The 21599-nt window shown below is 34.7% G+C and overlaps 1 protein-coding gene across 1 annotated transcript in view; it reads left to right on the top strand.

Moving 5' to 3' along the window:
* The window catches only part of LOC127849919 (uncharacterized), a 58838-nt gene that overhangs the window by 23530 nt on the left and 13709 nt on the right, over positions 1-21599 (top strand). The window contains exon 4 of the mRNA XM_052382667.1: positions 20917-21017. Coding sequence (XP_052238627.1) covers positions 20917-21017 — 101 coding nt within the window. The remainder of the gene's footprint in view (positions 1-20916; positions 21018-21599) is intronic.

Here is a 21599-nt window from a genome sequence, read left to right as displayed (position 1 = left end):
CCAGAGGGCGAGAATGCGAGAACGCGAAAGTACGATGACGACAGTGCGACAATACGATGGCGACATTGCGTTCGTACGATTGCGAAAATGCGCTAGTACGATGACGACAATGCGACAGTGCGACAATACAATGGCGGCAGTGCGATCGTACGGGGGCGACAATGCGATAGTCATATCGTATCATCGCAATGTCGCCATCGTTCTATCGCATTGTCGCCATCGTATTGTCGCACTGTCGCCATCGCATTTTCGAATTGCCGCCATCATACTATCGCGTTATCGCATTAGCAACATCGTACTATCGCACTGTCGGCTATCGCCATCGTATTGTCGCACTGTCGTCATCGTATTTTCGCACTGTCGTCATCGTATTATCGCACTATCGAACTGTAGTATTGTCGCCATCGTACTATCTCACTGTCGCCATCGTATTGTCGCACTGTCGTCATCGCACTGTCTGATTGTCGTCATCGTATTATCGCGTTCTCGCATTGTCGCCATCGTACTATCGCATTGTCGCCATCGTATTGTCACCCTGTCATCATCGTATTGTCACATTGTCGCCATCGTACTATCGCGTTCTCGCGTTCTCGCCCTATGGATTTTAATGTGTAACCACGATGGCACTAACGGTATTCCGTAATACTGCTAAAGCACAGTATGATTAGGTCACTCCCAATGCTCAAATCTCTATGTCTATTTTAGTAACAACACATGTCTATGGAAGGATATTTAGGTAAAAGTTACATCATTCGTGGTGAATATTTACATTATGACTGATGCTTATTCTAATTTGCTTTATGACAATTCCAACATGCTTGTTGTCTATTCGTTTATACTTGATGATTGCTGCAACATTACATCATTCATGATGAATATTTACATTATGCGTGATGTTTATTCTAACATGCTTCATGACAGTTCCAACATGCTTGTTCTCTATCGGTTATACTTGATGATTGTTTCAACATGCTTGGTGACTATCCAATGTTTGTGTGTTCATTATTCCTGAAACCAGTCATAATCGGTTTTGCCACTAAGCGTCATTAACAACGGCAGTAAGCAACAGGCAGTAAGCAGAATGCAAGTTACTAAATTATGATAACAGGTGGCGCGCGTTTATTTTCCGTATGTTGAATAAATTACTTTTCGGAAAAAAAAGCGAAAACATCCGAATCATTTTGACTAGTAAACTGAATAAGCTGAATTAGTTCCCTTCGTTATATAATCTCCATTAAACTAAATACGTTCATTATTGCCATGAAGACCAGTAGGTTTACACAATGAATTGACTGCCGTGAATGTTTTTGATATTTGTAAGATGCAATTGGCACTCAAGAAATTATACATGTATTTTATTCAGAACATAACGGGGCTGATGTGTTGGAATTGTGGCCCTTCCCTAGTCCAAATAATTACAGTAGACGTAATCTACCGATGTGCATTGCATATCGACCTCATATTTATAAAGTAGCCCAAACCCCCATTGCCACAGACCTGTGCGTGAAACTTTCAGATTTCTCTAGTCTGTTTACCATGCTATAATTACAATTTCTATAAACACATATTTATCATTTTATGACTATATAATGTCTGTGGTATAAAGAGAAACCTGAAAGTTACAAGTACTCGTGTCTAGTACTGTACAACTATTGTACTCCTCGTTGAGAAAACAACTATTTCATCTACATGTATTAAAATATCATAAAACATAATTTTCAATCAAGTTGGAAAAAATCAATAAATAAATGTCATATAAACAGGTTTGTCATGAACGTTGACGTCGCTCTTGGTTACCAGAAAAATTCCCACGCACGGATTTCAACCGTCATTGTTTACAATCAATTAAGTGCATAAGTACTTGAATTTGTATAGTGTTTTTTAAAAGTGTCCAGCTACAGGTGGTTAGCGTGTGGCTATAATACTAATTAGTGAAAACATATTTTGGAATGATAAGTAATCATATTATAACGAAAAATCAACTTTTCTTTAAAAAAATAAGTTAAATATAAATTCAACAAGGTATCCTACTCGAAATCATCCGAAAACGGGATGCATCGTTTTAAACAGCCATTACTTCATCAATTTTGCAGCGATTTTCACGATCTTGGTCTTATTCAACGCATAAATAAATTTCCTTTCTGGAAATGTATATGTCTTGCAATATTTTTACAAATACTGGGTCAACTTTTAAGAAATAACACGATACACAACTCGCGTGACCCAGCTGTGATCGATCAGACAGTATTCATGACTGAAATCTTCACGGAGAAAAGGGCATTTTCCCTGCAAAGTTCACGAACCTCGATACCATAATTCAATAAAACGTATGAAAAAAAAACATTCTTACCGTGCTTGCCGTAGAATTATGCATCAAAACTATCTGTCCAGCGCATTTTCAAACCTTTGTTTACATACATTTCAACCAACTAACATTTTAAACACAAGAGTGATTTCATTGCTCCAATGCGGAGTTGTGTCTTTACAACTGGAGATTTCATTCATAATACGGTCTGATCGATCACAACTGGGTCAAGCGAATTATGTATAGCTTTATTTCTTAAAATTTGACCCAGCATGTGTAGAAATATAACAATATATATACATTTCCTAAAAGGAAATTCATTTCTGCGTTGAATAAGACCGGGTCATGAAAATCGCTGCAAAATTAATTTAGAAATGGCTGCTCAAAACGATGCACCCCGTTTTCGGATGATTTCGAGTTGGATACCTTGTTATATATAAAACGATAGTGATTTTTTTTTATAGAAAATTTGATTTTTCGTTTTAATATGATTATTTATCATTCAAAAAGATGTTTTCACTAATTATTATCATAGCCACACGCTAACCACCTGTGTGTACAGCACGTGTGCCGGGAGAACAGGGCTTAATGTATTTTTTGTTAAGCTCTATAATATTTATATCCAATCTGTATGAAAGAATGTCGGTGAACATTAATCCGGTGTTAATTTTTGAAAATATTGAGGCATTCGTTAATTATGGATCTAAAACGGAACATTAACCCGCAAAAAAAAACACCGGGCATATTGCATATTAGATCGGACACATGAAATTATTTCGAAAGAAAGCAATAAGAGTTTCAATTCTACATGAGTAAGTCTCGCTGTGCACGATTACGCTCTTACTGCTCGTATATATTTGACTCTTGGCAAATAACTAGTGTTAAATTTTGCTTAATCTAAATTGTGTCATGCATCTATATGTACTTAAAGCAGCATGACCAACAGCTCTTTCATATGTGAAAGAGATTGACACGAAATACCTACCCATCTATAATAAAGTTTATATGTGCACTTCAATATTATAGTTTTATAGCATTTTATGTGGTGCAATATAAATGTACTCTAGTAAATTTGAAATTATGTAATCGATTTCCTCTCAACATACATGCAAAGTTCCAGATAACTTTTTCAGCAAAATCTTGGTTTACACTCTATAATAATCCAGCCTTAAAGTCCATTATTAATTCTTTTTTTTCAGGTAAATATAATTTTTGGCACATCCGCATTAAGGTTTATAGTCTTAGAAGAGCTCATGACAATTGCCGGGTTACAGCAGACTTTTTGCGATAAAAGGACCAGATAATGGAAAACGTTCGGCTTTTCGACTGTTGTAAAGATGGTCTGTTATTCATAATAACGTTAAAGTGCTGTTGATTTCATAATTGTAATGAGGGCCTAGACGAGTGGGAACTCATTGATAAAATGTTTACATTATATGCATTGATATTGAGTTTTGCGCATGATCACACATTTTGAATTCTTATTTTATTTTTCCAATGTGTAACCGTACGCGCAGAATTTAAGTCTACTTTTTTACTAAATTTAATTCAATTTTTTACGACTTTAAGCGTCTTATCTGGAGCTCTGCATACATGCATTAGTAGCATATATTGAAATATATCCATAGACTTTCTTTGGTTATTGAAGGTAAATTACTGTACACAAATTATGGTTAGTCATTAACCAAAAAAAAGTTAAGTCTACAAACACGCGGTTAATTTCGGTTCAGTAGCAAATATCTTACAAAGGTGCGCAACTTCTCCTATAACATAAAATTTCCGTTATACGCCGTAAATTTCCGTAGTCCTCCGTAGCATTTCGGAATGACTGTCAATTGACATCATTGTATCATGCATGATAGTATGTTGCTTTGTGCTTGGGTGAAACTCACATCTTACCATCGCGTTAATTTATTAAACGCATTAATATTTGATTCCATTATGCACTGCGCCTATTGCACAAGTCTCTCTGCACAAACCAACATACACATATGCAGCATGCAATTAACGAACAAGAATGTTGCATCTGTACACATGCATGATACCATTAAGCAGAATGTAAATAGACATTGGACATCAGGCAAGATGTAAGTGTCATCAAGCATGAAAAGGTGTCTACATACTAATTGAAAGTACCATCAAGAATCATGACACAGTCACAAAGAAGGATGTAATTTTTACCTAAATACCCTTCCATATTTATCGGCACTGTGTGTTTGCTTAATTTCACTGAAGAACGTCTACTGGTAAATCTTACAAAAAAAGTGATAAATAAGACTGAGTAGCAATTTTTTCGGCGTTGCTGTTTAACGTCAAATTTGGCCTTTCAACGAACTTCTTAAAAGCCCATTGAATTTTAATGAAGAAGTTTCCCGCTTGTAGGTCCGAATGAATTAAATCAAATTTTGCAATTGGCAATTTGATAGAAATCCCCATAAAACATTGCACATAGCTTTCTGAAATAAACAGGCCACAATGAACGCATTCACGATATCCAACAGCTCTCTTTGCAAAGACCTATCTAGTGTTTCTTGGCCGTGTAAGATCTATAATTAGAACATCGTCACCTAAACATCTACTAATAGAAGAGCATATTTTGGGGAAACAAATTCAATAAGAGTATAAAACGTCCACGATCAATAATGTGTAGTTTGTTAAAGATATCACGGCAGTAAAAACATAGCACTTTAAAGAGACCACAATCTGGTACATTTGGTCAATTGTTGCGTCCGTGGCGGACAATACATTTTTAAAAAGAAAGCGTACAAAAAAGCAAACACAAAGTTCTTCGTAAGATTGTTTTAATCTTAAAAACACATAATCGACAGTCATTCCAGTCAAATACAATACTAACAGTCAGCACTCTAGAGATCAAAATTGCGGATATAAATATTTAATTCAGGGATATCAAGTGTATCAAGTTCGAATTCCGGAAAAAATAGCCGGTAGTCTGGGGCATTAGGTCCCTTACAGGGATAAAAGGTAAATCCCCGCCCGAGCCGTAGCTAATTGATTTATTGTAGTCTTTCTAGTTGCAATTTCTGGTGAGTACAATGCGGAATATTACGGATATTTGAAACATGTCGAAGATTTTCGGAAAGTAGCGAAGAGGTTTTCGTCAGTTAATATTCATGTCCGAGCCGGCCGCTAACTTATCAGAATCAATAAAAAAGAACCAGGAAAAATCGGTACCGATCGCAAATTTCCGGAATTCCGATAAAGCTTCAACATTATTTGTTCTCAAATGATCGCGTACTCGAACGAATCTGTCCCTACGCCTCCAACTCCCTTTAAATCTCATCGGACGTACATTGATCTCAAAATCTATCCTTGACGACTCAAATCATATTTCCTGAATAGTTTGGCCTATTGACGTCCCTGTAATTATAACAATGGTCTTTTGGATAAACAACGCTAAGTTGTTGCAATATAATAACCGTTTAAAATAGTTACCGGTTTTCATTTAATAAAATGATTAAGTCATATTCGAGATTTCAGCGATTGCCAATATTTTGCTTTTGTTTCTCATAAGCATATGGTGCTTGGTATCTGCTATTGACTCCTATGTAGATTGCAAATATTACATAACCCTTACAGCGGCCGAGCGCAGATATCTGCGCTTGGCCGCTAAAAAGAAAAATCTTTGAGCATTAATTTAATTCAAATCTCATTATCATAATCAAAATCATCATCATCGTCGTCGTCGTCACTACTACCACCACCACCATCATCATCATCTTCTTCTTCTTCTTCCTCCTCCTCCTCATCATCATCATTAACAACAACAGCAACACCAACTTAACATCATCATCAAACAACAATAAACATCGGTAGCATACAATGTGCTTCATTAACCATACATAATTATATGCGTTAAAACACCATAATAGAACAGCATGAATGAAGCTGTCTATTACTCTTTTATATTTCCTATACCAATTTTTTTTTCGTTAATTGAAGGACTAGTTGAAATCTTCTATAAAAGCCCTCCTCCCCCCCAAATAAAAAAATAAATAATAATAATAACCCTAGCAAACAACAATAAACATAGGTTAGTTAGTATACACTGTGCTTTAGCACCCATGCATAATGAATGTTAAGGTATCCGGAGAAGTGCCCCCCCCCCGGAGAACTGCCCCCCGGAGAACTGCCCCCTTATTTTAAAGGTGGCGGAGAGGTGCCCCCCCCCATCAAATCGGTAGGGGCGGAGAACTGCCCCCCTGTCAGAATTTAGTAGGCGGATATCTGCCCCCCCCCACCAAATCTGTAGGGGCGGAGAACTGCCCCCCGGTGTCATATTAGTTATTAGTTACGTGGTGAAAACAATACTTACGGGTAATTTTACGTTATCGCCGTACACATTTTATCCGGTAACAATTTAATTTCAGTACAAGTATATTACCATTTATCGAACTGAAAAACACAAATTGTCTAGAGGCATGTGTTAGTACTGTTTAAGGCCCTTGGTACGCATCTGCACCACTCACTATACATGAATGCCTTGTAAAAGTCGTGTTTTAATAAGAGCGCGAAACATAGTCGAGATCCACACAGGAAACGCGTGCGTGTTAATACTGGCAATGTGTTGCAACTAAATATAGACGTGCAACTCGGTACTTATGGAGGAAAAGTTACATCGGAATTAATTTACATTATAAAGATAGTATTGACCCATGGAAAAAAAGTTAATTGACATATAAAAAAGTAAATTAATAGGCAAGGCAAAGGCAATAATTTAGCTGACTTGAAGAAAAAAGTGAAGTGAAGTTGAATTTATAAGCAATTTATTTATGTTGTTTAGTTAATTCATGTCTTCTAGCACCTTATCCGTCGGTAGCATCGCCAGACCGTCGAGTCGTCCGCAGTTTGCATTTTGAGCAGATCATGTCGACATGCCAAACAAACAAAATCGGTAACAGTTGCTTTAATTAGCAGCTAATAAGGCAGGCAGATAACTTGTTACCGTTAACGATAAGTACCGCGATCTTTTAATCTTTTAATTGGTAGACCGGACCGACCTTAATTGTTAAGAACTTGTAAGCTTTGAATAAAGCCGCATACGGGTTTATTATATTGAACCGTCCAAATCCGTAATTGGCGAAAACAAACAAATAAATTATTGTTTTCAGCTGGCATAAGGATGGATTAAATTGCATGCTAATTGTTTGTTTTTATTACGGGGAAAATATAAAATAATTCAGCCGCGAAAACTTTTATTAGCAAAAATTTATTTGTTTTTCTTTGTTCACATTGACGCAAATCACGTGATTATAAAGTTGGCGACGTGACGACGTCCATGCCGAGGTAAGTATTTTATGCCGTTTTATAACTTTTATTACTTGTACAACTTTATATTACTTTTGAAATTTCACTCAATTTCCATACATAATAGCAAGAAAGTTACTGGCGTTATTGTCATTATAATACTCGCTTTATATATCACCGCTATTTCTTTAATTAGGGGGCACTTCTCCGGGTCATCAATTCTGACAGGGGGGCAGTTCTTCGCCCCTTATTAATCAGCAGGGGGGCAGTTCTCCGCCCTATACAAAAACAGTGATGGGGCAGTTCTCCGCCCAGTGAAAAATCTTTGGGGGGGGGCAGTTCTCCGGGGGGGCACTTCTCCTAGAGCCGAATGTTAATGACTTCGGACCGTTGTGATCAAATTAAAAAAAGCAAGATGGTATGTATGCGGCACACAACACATAGATAATTATAGTTTTATACCTTAAACGTAGTTCATCAAAATAAAGATAAGTTATTATCTATGTAATACTTAAATTAGGTTTATAACGTATGCATATTTGTCTAAAACTTGTGAAATGTGATTCGTAAGCCGACGACAACATTATCATTCGGACCCTTCTCCCCACCTAATTATCGAGATTAAAAACCTGTGGAGATCCCGATCTTATCAATGAATAAACCGGTTCAATGATGTCAAGTCAAATAAAACATACTATTACTATCCAAATAAATATCTATCAAAAAATGTAAATTGATATACCTACTTAACTAAAACTAAACTTAAACGATTAGCAAGAAAAATATATAAAGAAGAAGCAGGCAAAGTAGACAGATTAATTGTAACATATGTTTTCTCAGTCTCCCACTGTTGAACAATATGAATAGTATTTATCGCCACCCCAAAAGGGATCTTTATCACACGTTTGGCTCAACTAATATATAATTGTGACAGGACAAACTGTCAACAAATACCTTGTTAATGTTTTATACATAACTCCAATCAAAGGTTAACTTCCAAGGAAACTGCGGCATGTTAAAACTGTTGATTATGACAAAATGTTGTTTAGTACAAATCAGTACAATAGCGTCTGTTATGTGGCCTATACTAATCCAGTTAAATAAAACTTTAATCGCAGGAAAGTTTAGATTCTTTACACCTTTAAGAAAATATATATAACAGTTCTTTCCTGTTTTAACAAAATGATACATTTAAAAATAAATTATGAAGCATCGCTAGCAATAGTAGAAAGAGAAGTAGAAGGAGAATAATTATCATTAGTAGCAGTAGCAGTAGCAGCAGCAGCAGCAGTAGCAGCAGCAGCAGCAGTAGCAGTAGCAGAATCAGTAGCAGTAGCAGTAGCAGTAGCACTAGCAGTAGCAGTAGAAGTAGCAGTAGAAGTAGCAGTAGCAGTAGCCGTATCAGTAGCAGTAGCAGTAACAGTAGCAGTAGCAACAGCAGCAGAAGCAGCAGCAGCAGTAGCAGCAGTAGCAGTAGCAGTAGCACTATCAGTAGCAGCAGCAGCAGCGGCAGCGGCAGTGGCAGCGGCAGTGGCAGTGGCAGTGGCAGTAGCAGTGGCAGTAGCAGTAGCACTATCAGTAGCAGCAGCAGCACTGGCAGCGGCAGCGGCAGTGGCAGCGGCAGTGGCAGTGGCAGCGGCAGTGGCAGTGGCAGCGGCAGTGGCAGCGGCAGCGGCAGTGGCAGCGGCAGTGGCAGCGGCAGCGGCAGCGGCAGCAGTAGCAGTAGCAGTTAGAGTAGCCGAAGCAGTAGCAGTAGCGGCTTTTTGCTTTTTTGTTTTAGAACTGTTTGTCGTATAAGAAGAACGCAAGGAAGACAAATTAAGTGTAACATGTGTTATCTTAGTCTCCGTTGTAGTAGTATTTGTTGTATCTACACAGCCATTTTTCAGTCACCTGAGAGACATGTTTTTATAAGAGATTTAATTGTGGACCAATACATCGTGTATTAATATCAGTTTACCCACTGGGACACCACATGAGGCGAGGATTAACAGATAAACTAGGCCTTCAATTAATTATGCGCCTAGAGGCAAACAATACTATAACTTACTGATAATTTTAGGATTGGGATGTGTTTGTATCTTATTTGAAATTAGCTAGCTTAATTTAAAAACTAATTATAGCCTCAATATTATCACAAGAACATTATCACATATTCATTATGCAATATATAATCATATCACCATCACAATATGCCAGAGCGTTAGTATTTATTGTGCATACATATCCTACAGCAACATTTACAAAACTTATTACAAACCAACCACTCAAGCTTTAATTAAGATTGATTTCAATTTATATTATGACATACATTAAAGATCACTGTCAATTAATTAAAAAATAGCTTGATGCTTCGTACTCAGCGATTTAAATAAAAGAAACGTTGCGTTCACATTAATTGGGGTTAATAAAAAAAGTCTGCCATTAAAATAATCAAATTTAAATAATACTAGATTTAGTTTCAAATTGTCGCTCAAAAAATGTATCAGTTATATCAGTTACTAGGGAATCGATTTGTTTAATCTCCGCAATCCAATAATAATTATGGTGTTTGTATGACAAATTAATAGCTATTCGTCATTGAATGTATGATACTCATAAAAATATTGAAACAATAACCACAACAACAACAACATATGTGATTATGTATATATCTTCTTCAGATATTCTGTGTCATACTTTCAAAATTATCCTCATAAGATTTATAATAATAAAATAAACACTATTGCAATCTTAGTAAAAACCAACTTAGCCGTTATGCTAATGATTTTATGTTCAGTATGCGTGTACATTTCAATATTATATAACAACAAGTGTTCACAAAAACCTATGTTTAATAAATATTAAAAACATGAGAACCAATGAAGGTATTGCATTTTAATAGACTAGTTTTACCGTGTGTGTACATTCATATAAAATCTTTTGAAAATCACACTTGAGATAATGTCTTTAGGTTTTGCTATTTCTAATCGATTTAAACACCATAAAACCACCGTATTTTCTCTTACATTCTAAATTTTCTTACATTTCCTTTTTAAGCCAAAATATTTATGTTTTCATGATTCTAAATTTTCGGACATACGGATTTTCGTACAGTCAGTTAAACAGCGCTATTTTATCAGATTTTGGCCCTGTTTTTGCTTATCTGATGACCCTTCGGTCATGCATTTTTACAACCGGATTAAAGTAATAAAACAGAATCATGCCTAAGGGCAATCGACCATTACATTTGCGTACTTTAGGAAATTACCTTGTAAACCTCTAATAAGCAATGGTTCCTTCCAACAGCGTTTGAAATGATATCGTATAAAGAAAGCCAAACGTTTATTGTTTTTACTTTTTATATATTATTTCAGTTGATTGCAAAGCTGTTAAGTTGTATTTTTAAAGTAAAGAACGAAGGGAAACAACACAATAAAATTATGTACACTGATGTATTATTTCTACTTCAATTAAATAATTGACAAACAAACATAACACACTTGTCTCTAAATATTTTTCGTATTTAAATTTTCCAACACGAAAAACAATATCTTTAAGTGAACGGAAACTTATAATTATTACGGCATATAGTAAAAGCAGAGTTGTCTGAACCATAAGTAAAATAAAAAATAAAAAATGACACAGCTTATTTTTCCCTCAAGTGTTAATGATAATATGGATAAACAATTAAAAATACATAAAGTCAATTGTGTTGATTACTCGTTATTGAAATATTGCAATGCCAATTATAAGACATCTGATTAAAAACAAAATGTATGGTGGAATACCTAATCTGGAAATACAAACTAATGATACTATTAATGCAACAACAACAATCACATCTTTTCAAGCGCAATCAGAAAACTGCCACAGCTTTGTGTTAACAAACATAAATATGTTTGCGCTTATAGATTTAGATAAACTTCAAATCTTTAAGCGTGCTATGAATTGAATATAATTTATATTTAAAAGTTTTGCTACTCTGTTGATAACTAGCAACAGCAAAAGGAAGATACCATTTTTTATCATCTAATTTTATTTATATTTCATTGTTTATTTGTTTATGATCACAAGGATTGTTTGGATAACAGAGTGTGTCTAGATATACCGGTACCCTTAAAAATATTTTTATGAATTGCAATGAAGCGTAGAAATTAAACAGGCCCTAATACAGACACCATTTTTATCGGAATGCGATTATAGTTTCAATAGCAACTCGTAACGTTTTTTGGATTGAATGTGTAATGAATACTTTTAGCGACAAATTGACTTGGTCAAATACTGCATCTTAAACGGATAAATAAAATTGAAACCATTTATTTTCAATATTATCAACATTATTATTTAGTTATTAATACATTAAGCAGCAAACTCTATTAATCAAAAAGATTTGATATAACATCCGAATTCACTGCAAAAATGAGCTGAGCGATAGGTTTTACGGTTGTTGAAATTGTTCATGATGAGAATGACGATGACGACGATGATGACGATGACGACGACGAGGAGGAGAACAACGACGATAACAATGACGATGATGATGATGATGACACTGATGATGATGATCACGACGATGACGACCATAACGATGTTGTTGGTGATAGTGACGATAATGCTGCTGCTGTTGCTGATGACGATGCTGCTGCTGATGATGCGGTGGAGGCGGAGGAGCAGGACGAGGACGAGGGCGACGACGACGACGACGATGATGATGATGATGATGATGATGATGATGATGATGACGATGATGATGACGATGATGATGACGATGATGATGATGATGATGATGATGATGATGATGATGATGATGATGATGATGATGATGATGATGATGATGATGATGATGATGATGATGATGATGATGATGATGATGATGATGATGATGATGATGATGATGATGATGATGATGATGATGATGATGATGATGATGATGATGATGATAATGATGAGATGATGATTATGTTGATGATGATGATGATGATAACGATGATAACGATGATGTTGATGAAAATAACGATACTGTAAGTAGTAAATAAACTCATTAATTGTTATTATAATACACAAGCACATGCTAATGGATCTGTATCCGCAAGGCGGTCAAATAAAAACTCACTTGGTATAAATATGAAAAATTGAATCAAAATATCATAATGCGGAGTGTTAAAATGTGTTCAAATCTAGCGAAATTGTTGCAGTACTTTTCTACCGAAACCAATGCTTAGCCCAGTTATTTTAAAAATAATTTCAAAATACCACGATACACGTCAATTGGCTAACAAATACATTTGTAAGTTTTACCTCACTCAAAAACAGTATTTATTGAAGACAGGGCGTCAACAATGTCCGAGTTTCTTCAACGTAGCTTAAGTACCTAAAGTACCTTTCCGTTTGATTTATCGCAGGATCCTGGGTCCGCACCCACAGTCTTTTAAAGTGTCTGCATTAAAAAAGATAATAATTGTTGTTTGTAATAATCTTTGACAGCTCATAAAAACATGTAAATCCTCAATTCGTAGAGTTTCAGTATGATTTCATTTATTTAAAAAATAAAGACGGTTAACATATTTTATACACACATATATTAGTAGCTATACGCCATATAAGATAGGACATAATGTATATTATAAATCAAAGCGCTGAAGGCACTGATGTTGTTCGCTGTTGTCGTCCTTGATTAGCTTGTTCGCATTGCATATGCTTATCATTGTGCACAGGCTAATCTTATTTGACGTGCATTAAGCCTCGTTTTCCATGAAAGCAGCCAATATGTGCATATTTTAATGATAAACACTAGACTGGCCAATGGCGTTTACAAGCTGGTATATACATTCACTGCTAGAGCAGAATCATTTGTCGTCTGCTGCAGACAGGCAGTGGTAATCGTTCCTAGCAGAGTGAGTTGTGGTTCTTGCCGTACTTAAGTCTTCTAAGCACCTACTGATTTGCATTTATTACCCATTCTCTTGAAACGCCGACTAATAAAGTGCTATAAACCGCCTTTAAGCACTTGGCACATTAACAAATAAGAACATTCCACACCTAACCGAGAACCGACGTCTTTAATCGCGAAACTATTACCAGAAATTGAAGACCGCCAGAAACAACAATGAGCTCACTTCGATTAAATATAAATACACTATATTCATTGCGTCCTAAGCAATCAAACATATCAACCGAAAATACCAGCGAATACAGTATTATACATGACATCGGTCTTATATATCGCCTCAGGCATGCGAGAGCGCCACGATGAGTGAAGAGTGTGTGTATGAGAGTTTGTTTACAGGTCCTACTGGCCTCTTCACGAGATTTGTGTAGCCCGACCTGAATGGTGAATGAAATGCATGTAGTAACACTTATATGAACACGATATATCCGTACCAATATCCATGTGAGCACATACTAATAATAATTAATTTTTTAATCGCCATTAGCTTGAAAATAAACGTAAATAGATACAACAAAGACCAATTCGGAGACTTTAAAAATTTTAAATTACCTCCCCTGCAATAGAAAATATATATGGAGACTCGCATTCTATGGAATATCAAAATCTCAATATATTTTCTCCGAAATTTTTTTTTCTGGTAAAAATCATCTTAAATTTAGCTGTATATTCGTATGTAATTAATTAAACAAGAGTTATAAAAAGGCATCGCAAAAAATATCGCGTTTTGCTTGAATAAGTTACCTCCCTTAAGCCTATCGGAATATCAAAAATACGTATATAAACAAAACGCGTTCCTTGCATAAGTGATAATAAAGCGCGTGCCCGTGCCACTCGTCCTCCAAATACTTACTAAATATAGAACAACGTATCTACAATCATTGCGACTAACTCAAACCCCAATAAATAAGTAACCAGGATAAATATACGTTTAGGTAATTAAGATATAAAACATACATATAAAAATTTACATGTTCTCTGTCTGCCGAACCCGATCCATGGACTATAGCCACAAGAGGTTCCTATGTACCTAGTGTAGCCGGATTGCGCCCTCAGAGCGCCCAACACCGACACAGATCACGCTACTCTCCGGTCAAACACAATACTACATAGGACTGCTGCCTTTGTCATCATATTATCAGAATCATTAACGTGCAAAAAGGAAACTTTCAACTGTCCTTTCACTTCATACATAAGCCATTGCCGATCTTCAATGATCGCTTCTTTCCGAGAGATGCATTTTATTTTTTTCAAACTTCGAATTTTGATATATGTTTAACTTATTCATTTAGATTACATTATTTTCACTATAAATATTGACTTTGATCCAATTATCATCTGAAAAATACGATTTCGCGATTTCTTCGAAGATCGAGCGAGCCTTTTTCCTGTTTATTTATATAAATCTTATTTAAGGTTACACAGATGTGAAGTTGTCGTAGCCGAGTGGGTAAGGCGATGAATAAGAAATCTTTTGGGATTTTCCCGCGCAGGTTCGATTCCTGCCGACATCGCATACTTTTTGCGACGCGTTTTATTTCTTTTCTAACGTAATTTGATTTAATATAGCACATAAGCTATGTTTATTGTTAAATATGTTGAAAATTGTATGCACATCCTTCAATTTTAAAATTAAAACAACGTTATGGCTAAATTGATTAATTTACTGCTGAAAATACGAATGATGCATGTTGCATTTTTATTTTTATTTCAAAAAGTAAACGGTAAATCTGTCTATTTTTTGGTATTTTTGCTGTATATAGTGTTTCTATAAAAACTTAGTTTAAAATATAACTTAAATGATACTATTTGAATTTTATGACACTTTGTTTTTAACCGACCCAATTTTTACTTGGCTGAAATCACTTACATTTCATGGCGCTATTCCATAGATTAAAATTTGTAAACAATAAATGTCTGTAAAAGAATACTTATTTCATCTTGTTTAAACTTTAAACACCTTTACTGCATCTGTACACACCAACTGCATGCCCATATTTGGAAATTTGAATGAATTATGGAACTTTTATATACCCCAGGGGTGAAAATAAACTGGACAAAAGCCGAGCGTGAGGGTGGTTTTGAAAAATCGGTTTATTTTTTTTAAGCATGGAAAGCCTACCTACAAATTTGCATGTAGTTTAGTGAAATGATGCTGATTAGGAAAATAATTAATTAAATTATATTTGGATATGTGCCCATTAGAGGTGCGCAAGCTAAAAAAAGGTAGAATTACCGAAATTCCCGTTCTCACACGTTGTAGCATGGATCGGGTATTGAACACGATACACGTGTGTATTAGCACCCTACTGTAGTCCCGGCGGCGTTATCAACTGCACCAATACACCGGTAAGCAACCAGGGGAATATCATATGAAAAAAGAACTATCATGCATGTTTGATTTGTTAAAGTGTGTCACAAAATTTCCCTAACTGCCGATGTCGGCTATAATTTCGGTATAAACATGCAAAGAAATTAACATATATATAATGTTAATGCCGATATGTTATTGGACATTTTGTATGTCAAATGTTTATTATTTGTATTAAAATTAAGACGATTGTATTGAACACGATACACGTGTGTATTAGCACCCTACTGTAGTCCCGGCGGGGTTATCAACTGCACCAATACACCGGTAAGCAACCAGGGGAATATCATATGAAAAAAGAACTATCATGCATTTTTGATGTGTTAAAGTGTGTCACAAAATTTCCCTAACTGCCGATGTCGGCTATAATTTCGGTATAAACATGCAAAGAAATTAACATATATATAAGGTTATTGCCGGTATGTTATTGGACATTTTGTATGTCAAATGTTCATTATTTGTATTAAAATTAAGACGATGCTTATTTGCCAGAAAGCGTTTATTTCAAATTCAAAACAAGCAATAATCATACATAATACCAAAAAATAAAAACTAACAAAATGACAACACTCTCGCTTAACGCAACGTTCAGAAGCACGCGCACTTAACAAAATTATTGCAACTAATGCAAGCTGTAATTATTATGTGACTACTTGCTATACAACCAGTATCATGCGAAAATTGATCTTATTTAATTGTGGTTCCCTCTTTGAATTTATGTTGCCTGTCGACTTTTAGAATAATGTGTCAGTAAGAAATGTATTGCTTGCTCTACAACCAGCATCATGCGAAAATGGATCTTATTTAATTGTAAATCCCTCTTTGAACTTAAGTTGTCAGTCGACTTTTAGAATAATGTGTCAGCAATAAATGTTTTTTCTTCAGTTTCACATGTTTTTTTTAAGAAAATTTAGTGAAAGATGCAAATGTGTCTTATTTTAATTTTATCCATGTCTTAAATGTGGCTTATTTATATAAGATAAAATGATATACTGCCAGTGTCATGCAAAAAAGGATCTAATTTCTTAATATCCACATTCACGCTTTGTTCTTTATTAGCACCGTCTTTAATTAGGCTATCTATTTAAAGTACAGATTACTGTGAACTTAATAATTGTGCAACGGTGATGTTGATCCATTATCGTTGTTAATTTAAAATGTAGACAACAAGTTAGCAATTAATGAAATCAGTTATTTTGGAAGTAAATCTATGTTTTTCTGTACAGTAGCCAGGTGGATGTGTATTGAGCGGATAAGATAGGGATATCCACAACAAGTTTCTAATACACAGTATAGACTTCCCCGTATTATTGTATTTGTTATTTACCTGATTGGAATAAATAAAGTGTTAAAGATCATTTCATGTAAAAAGCAGGATTTCTGACATAATTTCAATCGTTTTGCTTTTATACACAATTTCATGGAACAATGAATATATTGGCGCGATGGAACACAATTTATAAATCAAGCTGACAGTATAGTATCAGTTTTTAATTATGTGTAATTTAATTCGCATCTCTCCCTTAACTCGTTCAATGACACGTGAACTTATATCAATTATAAGACATCACGTGCATCATTAAATATTTATTTTTAATTATGAAACATATTATATGTTCTACATGGTTTTGTTAATTTTTTTTTTCTCAACCAGAGAGACATTATAAAACATTTTTATATATAAAGCGCTTTACTTTTCTACATTACATAAAGATATATCGATTTTTTTTGTTAAGTGTACGTGCTTGACATATTTATAAAAAGGCAGTGTTTATTTTTTGTAATAAAATCGAAAATTGACATTTAATTTGATGCAATCCACATTGTTTAGCGGCCAAGCGCAGTATTCCGCTCTCGGCGGCCGATGGTGTATAGCAATTTTTACAATGAAAAGCTGGGTTTCTGACATAATTTCATCGTTTTGTTGACGCGGAAGTGCTTTTTGGTGGCCAAAAATACTATTGTTCCCTTTATTTAAACTTAAATCAGTATTTTTTTACACTTGAAGGTTTGTACAGCGGGGATTTCGGTACCGGCGCGGGTTTATGTGCTTGTTAAGAATTACCGAAATTCCCGCTAAGAGGCAACATATGCTGATTTATGCTTTGATTAAACATTGATAACTAAATTGCAAAAAGTGTATAGAATATTGTAAATAAGGTAGTACGATATCATTTGTTTCATCAGATTTGTTTGGAAAATACTTTCTGAAGACTTATTATTACTATGTCATGTTATATTTACATATACTTTTGTGAAACCAATGTTTTAAATGTACATTTTACCTTTTTTACATTCGTTTACACATATTTCACATTAATAAACTATTTAATAATGGAAAAAATATTCTGATAAGAGTGTTTAAATGATTAACACTAATATGATTGTGTACAAATCAACATTAATGCAAAGCCAAAACCCCAAACATATTGACATATAGACCCTTTAAGGCGTAATATGGGGGATTGGCGTAAACATGGGTGATTTCGGCTCTGGGCGTACGAATGTAGCAGTACCGAAATCCCCGCTAATTATTTTCCAAAAGAAGTAACCGAATGGGAGATAATACATGTCGCTGGTCGCTAATGAAAAAAAAACACTATAATAATTTTGTTGACACTTGAAGGTTTGTACAGCAGGATTTCGGGTACCGGCGCGCGTTTAAGTTCTAGTGTAGAATTACCGAAATCCCCACTGAGAGGCAACTTAATGCTGTCAAGAGTGCTTAATAATTAAAAATTAATATCATTTTTTTGCCACCTTAACATTCATGTGAAGTCAAAAACCATTCATACCGATGACCTATTGACCCTTTAAGGCGTAAATATGGGGATTTCGGTACTAGGCGGGCGAATGTAGAATTACCGAAATCCCCTTTTCATCATCGCACATTAGTGTAACATAAATTTTAACACAATATATGTAGGGAAACTCATATGATTCGCGTAATGTGAAAATGATTATTATGCTATAATTCGACCACGAAACTTGACGTGACTTAATACCGGACATTATGGAATGGAGCTACGCTGGCCGTATTTGACATAAGACCCATTTTCGCAAATTATCTTATCAATGCTTATATGAATTTGATTGCTATAATCTAATGCGTATTCGACACGGAATTATTGTCAAGGTTTTTCATTTTGTCAATATTTATCATAGCAGGGGACATTGCTGACATCAATATGGATACTGTTTTCATTTTCTGTCGAGAAATGATATGGCTTATTATCAAGATTATTTTATAGTACGGTAGCGTTCTCTACACAAGTGAGATTTATTTGTACTGGTAAATTGCTCTTATACTCACCATTCGGACTCGACGATCGGCTCGAATAAAAATGTTAGTCGCTTAAAAGTACAAATTCATCATATTGAGCACGATTATTATTATTCATTATTATTATTATTATTATTATTATTATTATTATTATTATTATTATTATTATTATTATTATTATTATTATTATTATTATATAGCTTTTAGAAACTTATACCTTAAAAAAATCCCATTGGAAAAAAAATCCCATGGGAAAAAAAATCCCATGGGACAAAAAAATCCCATGGGACAAAAAAATCCCATGGGATTTTTTTAAAACACGATTTAACGCGTTGAAATCGCGAGAAATGCTCATCATTTGTTAAAAGGTAGTGTTTCTGAAGGTTACATGAATAAATCTCTAAAAATCAGAAAAAAATCCCATGGGATTTTTTTTCCCATAAAAAAATGGGATTTTTTTTCTATCAAAGTAAATTGAACGAAAATAAGCACAAATGCTTTAACTATGCTTAAAATCGATAACTAAGCACAAACGAACGTGTTTTATGTTTTTGAAAATCCCATGGGATTTTTTCTCCCATAAAAAAAGCTGGAGAAAAATCCCATGGGAGAAACCAAAATTCCCATGGGATAATGAAAAATCCCATGGGAATATACAAAAATCCCATGGGAACCCCAACTTTGCAAATAAAGTTCATAGTGAAGAAAACGCATTTAACAAGCAAAAATAACCAATTATTAATCACAAGTTAGACTTTTATCTTATACTTTATCACAAATAAGCAAACCTTCAAGAAAAAGGGTACTTAAGTTTGCGAAATTTCGGTTTCGCAAAGTTTTTCCGGTGGCCGTTAATCTGACTCCTGAACTTTTCAAGTAAGGGGTCATTGACCCCTGGTTTTCAAAATCTTGAAATCTTCAAAATCAAATGCTTAAATTTCAGAATTTAATTTCAGAATAATTTCATTTATAGCATTTTTGGCAATGAATCTTTTAAACAATTAAAATGTAAATACTTACAGGCAGATTTTTATTTGAGATAATAAATACACATTTTCTGTTACCTTATACATACCTTCAACTCTGTTTAAAACCATTTATTTAGTCTCAGTTAAAGCAAAGTTTCTTGACTAAGTTTAAAAAGGATGTTTTGTTCATTTAAAACCAGTATTTCTCGAACTTGTTATCGCATTGTTTCTTGGCAAATAAAACAAACATTTCTGGATAAGTATAAAATCATGTGTTAGCTATTAAAGTATAAACAACATGTCTTGGCTAAGTACAAACAATAGGTCTTGGCTCAGGCTAACAATATGTTTGGCCTAGTACTTACAATATGTCTCAGCTAAATACTAGCCTTATGTCTTGGCTAAGTACAAACAATATATCTTGGCTTATTACAAACACTATTTCTTGCCTATAAAAAACATCTGTTATTGAATGTTTTAATTCGTAATGACACTCTCGTGAAATACAAAGACAGCAAACATGTTTTCCAGCAACATCACAGGAAAATATACACGTGGGACAGAATTACTCCAAATTTACTACTTTAGTGGAGAATCAATGAGTATATCTTGGCTAGTACAAACAATATACATGTATCTTGGTAAGTAGAGAAAAAATTTGTCAATGCTAATTACAATCAAATATGTTATTACAAATGTAAAAACAAATATTTCTTGGCTAACTTTTAAAGTACTTGTTTCATCAATACTGGGGAGCTCTCATTTTAACAATATTTCCTGGTTCTGTTTTTCCAGGTGACCAGTGTCCCTATGACACGTTTGATGCTCGCACCCAGTGGCCAAACTGTCCATCAATCAAGGAGGTCAGAGATCAGGGTGCCTGTGGATCTTGCTGGGTACATATAACATGTCGAACATGACTATCATATCAATACAACCTGTTGTGTGTAAAACGTGTCGTTCACTTAGAGGTCACTGTCACAGCCGACATTTGGAGTTTCGCTATATTCCATATGCTTTACGATGGTTTATAAAGAACAAGAAATATCTTTAAAAAAGATATACGGCGTAAATAGTTTAATGAATGAGATCAAGGATAGCGAATGTCTTTTCTGTGCAGTTCTTAGCTGCATCACACGCAGTACGGGATGTTACGGGGAGTTTTCGCGGCTTATTTACATTATAACATATTGCTGGTCATAAACCTATAGGATACAAAACAGAAAACCAAAAGAAGAAGGGAAGTGAATTTAAACAATGAGTCAACCGGCCACACGAGAACAAGACTGTTTAGTGGTCCTGTCGGGCATTGCATTTGAATTCGATTATTAACAGTAATCGAGAAATCATCGTGCTCATTGCTTAAAGTGATATTATGGCATTTTGCACTGTTTGAATTGACTGAAAAAGAATTAAAAAGGTCAAATAGTAGTTAAAATGTGGGTTACTGATCAATTATCTGCAACTCACCTTGCTAC

This window comes from Dreissena polymorpha, chromosome 11 (genome assembly GCF_020536995.1).
Source record: "Dreissena polymorpha isolate Duluth1 chromosome 11, UMN_Dpol_1.0, whole genome shotgun sequence".
Classification (NCBI taxonomy): Eukaryota; Metazoa; Mollusca; class Bivalvia; order Myida; family Dreissenidae; genus Dreissena; species Dreissena polymorpha.
Note: the sequence above shows the minus strand (reverse complement) of the source record. Positions and strands in the feature narration are given on the sequence as shown.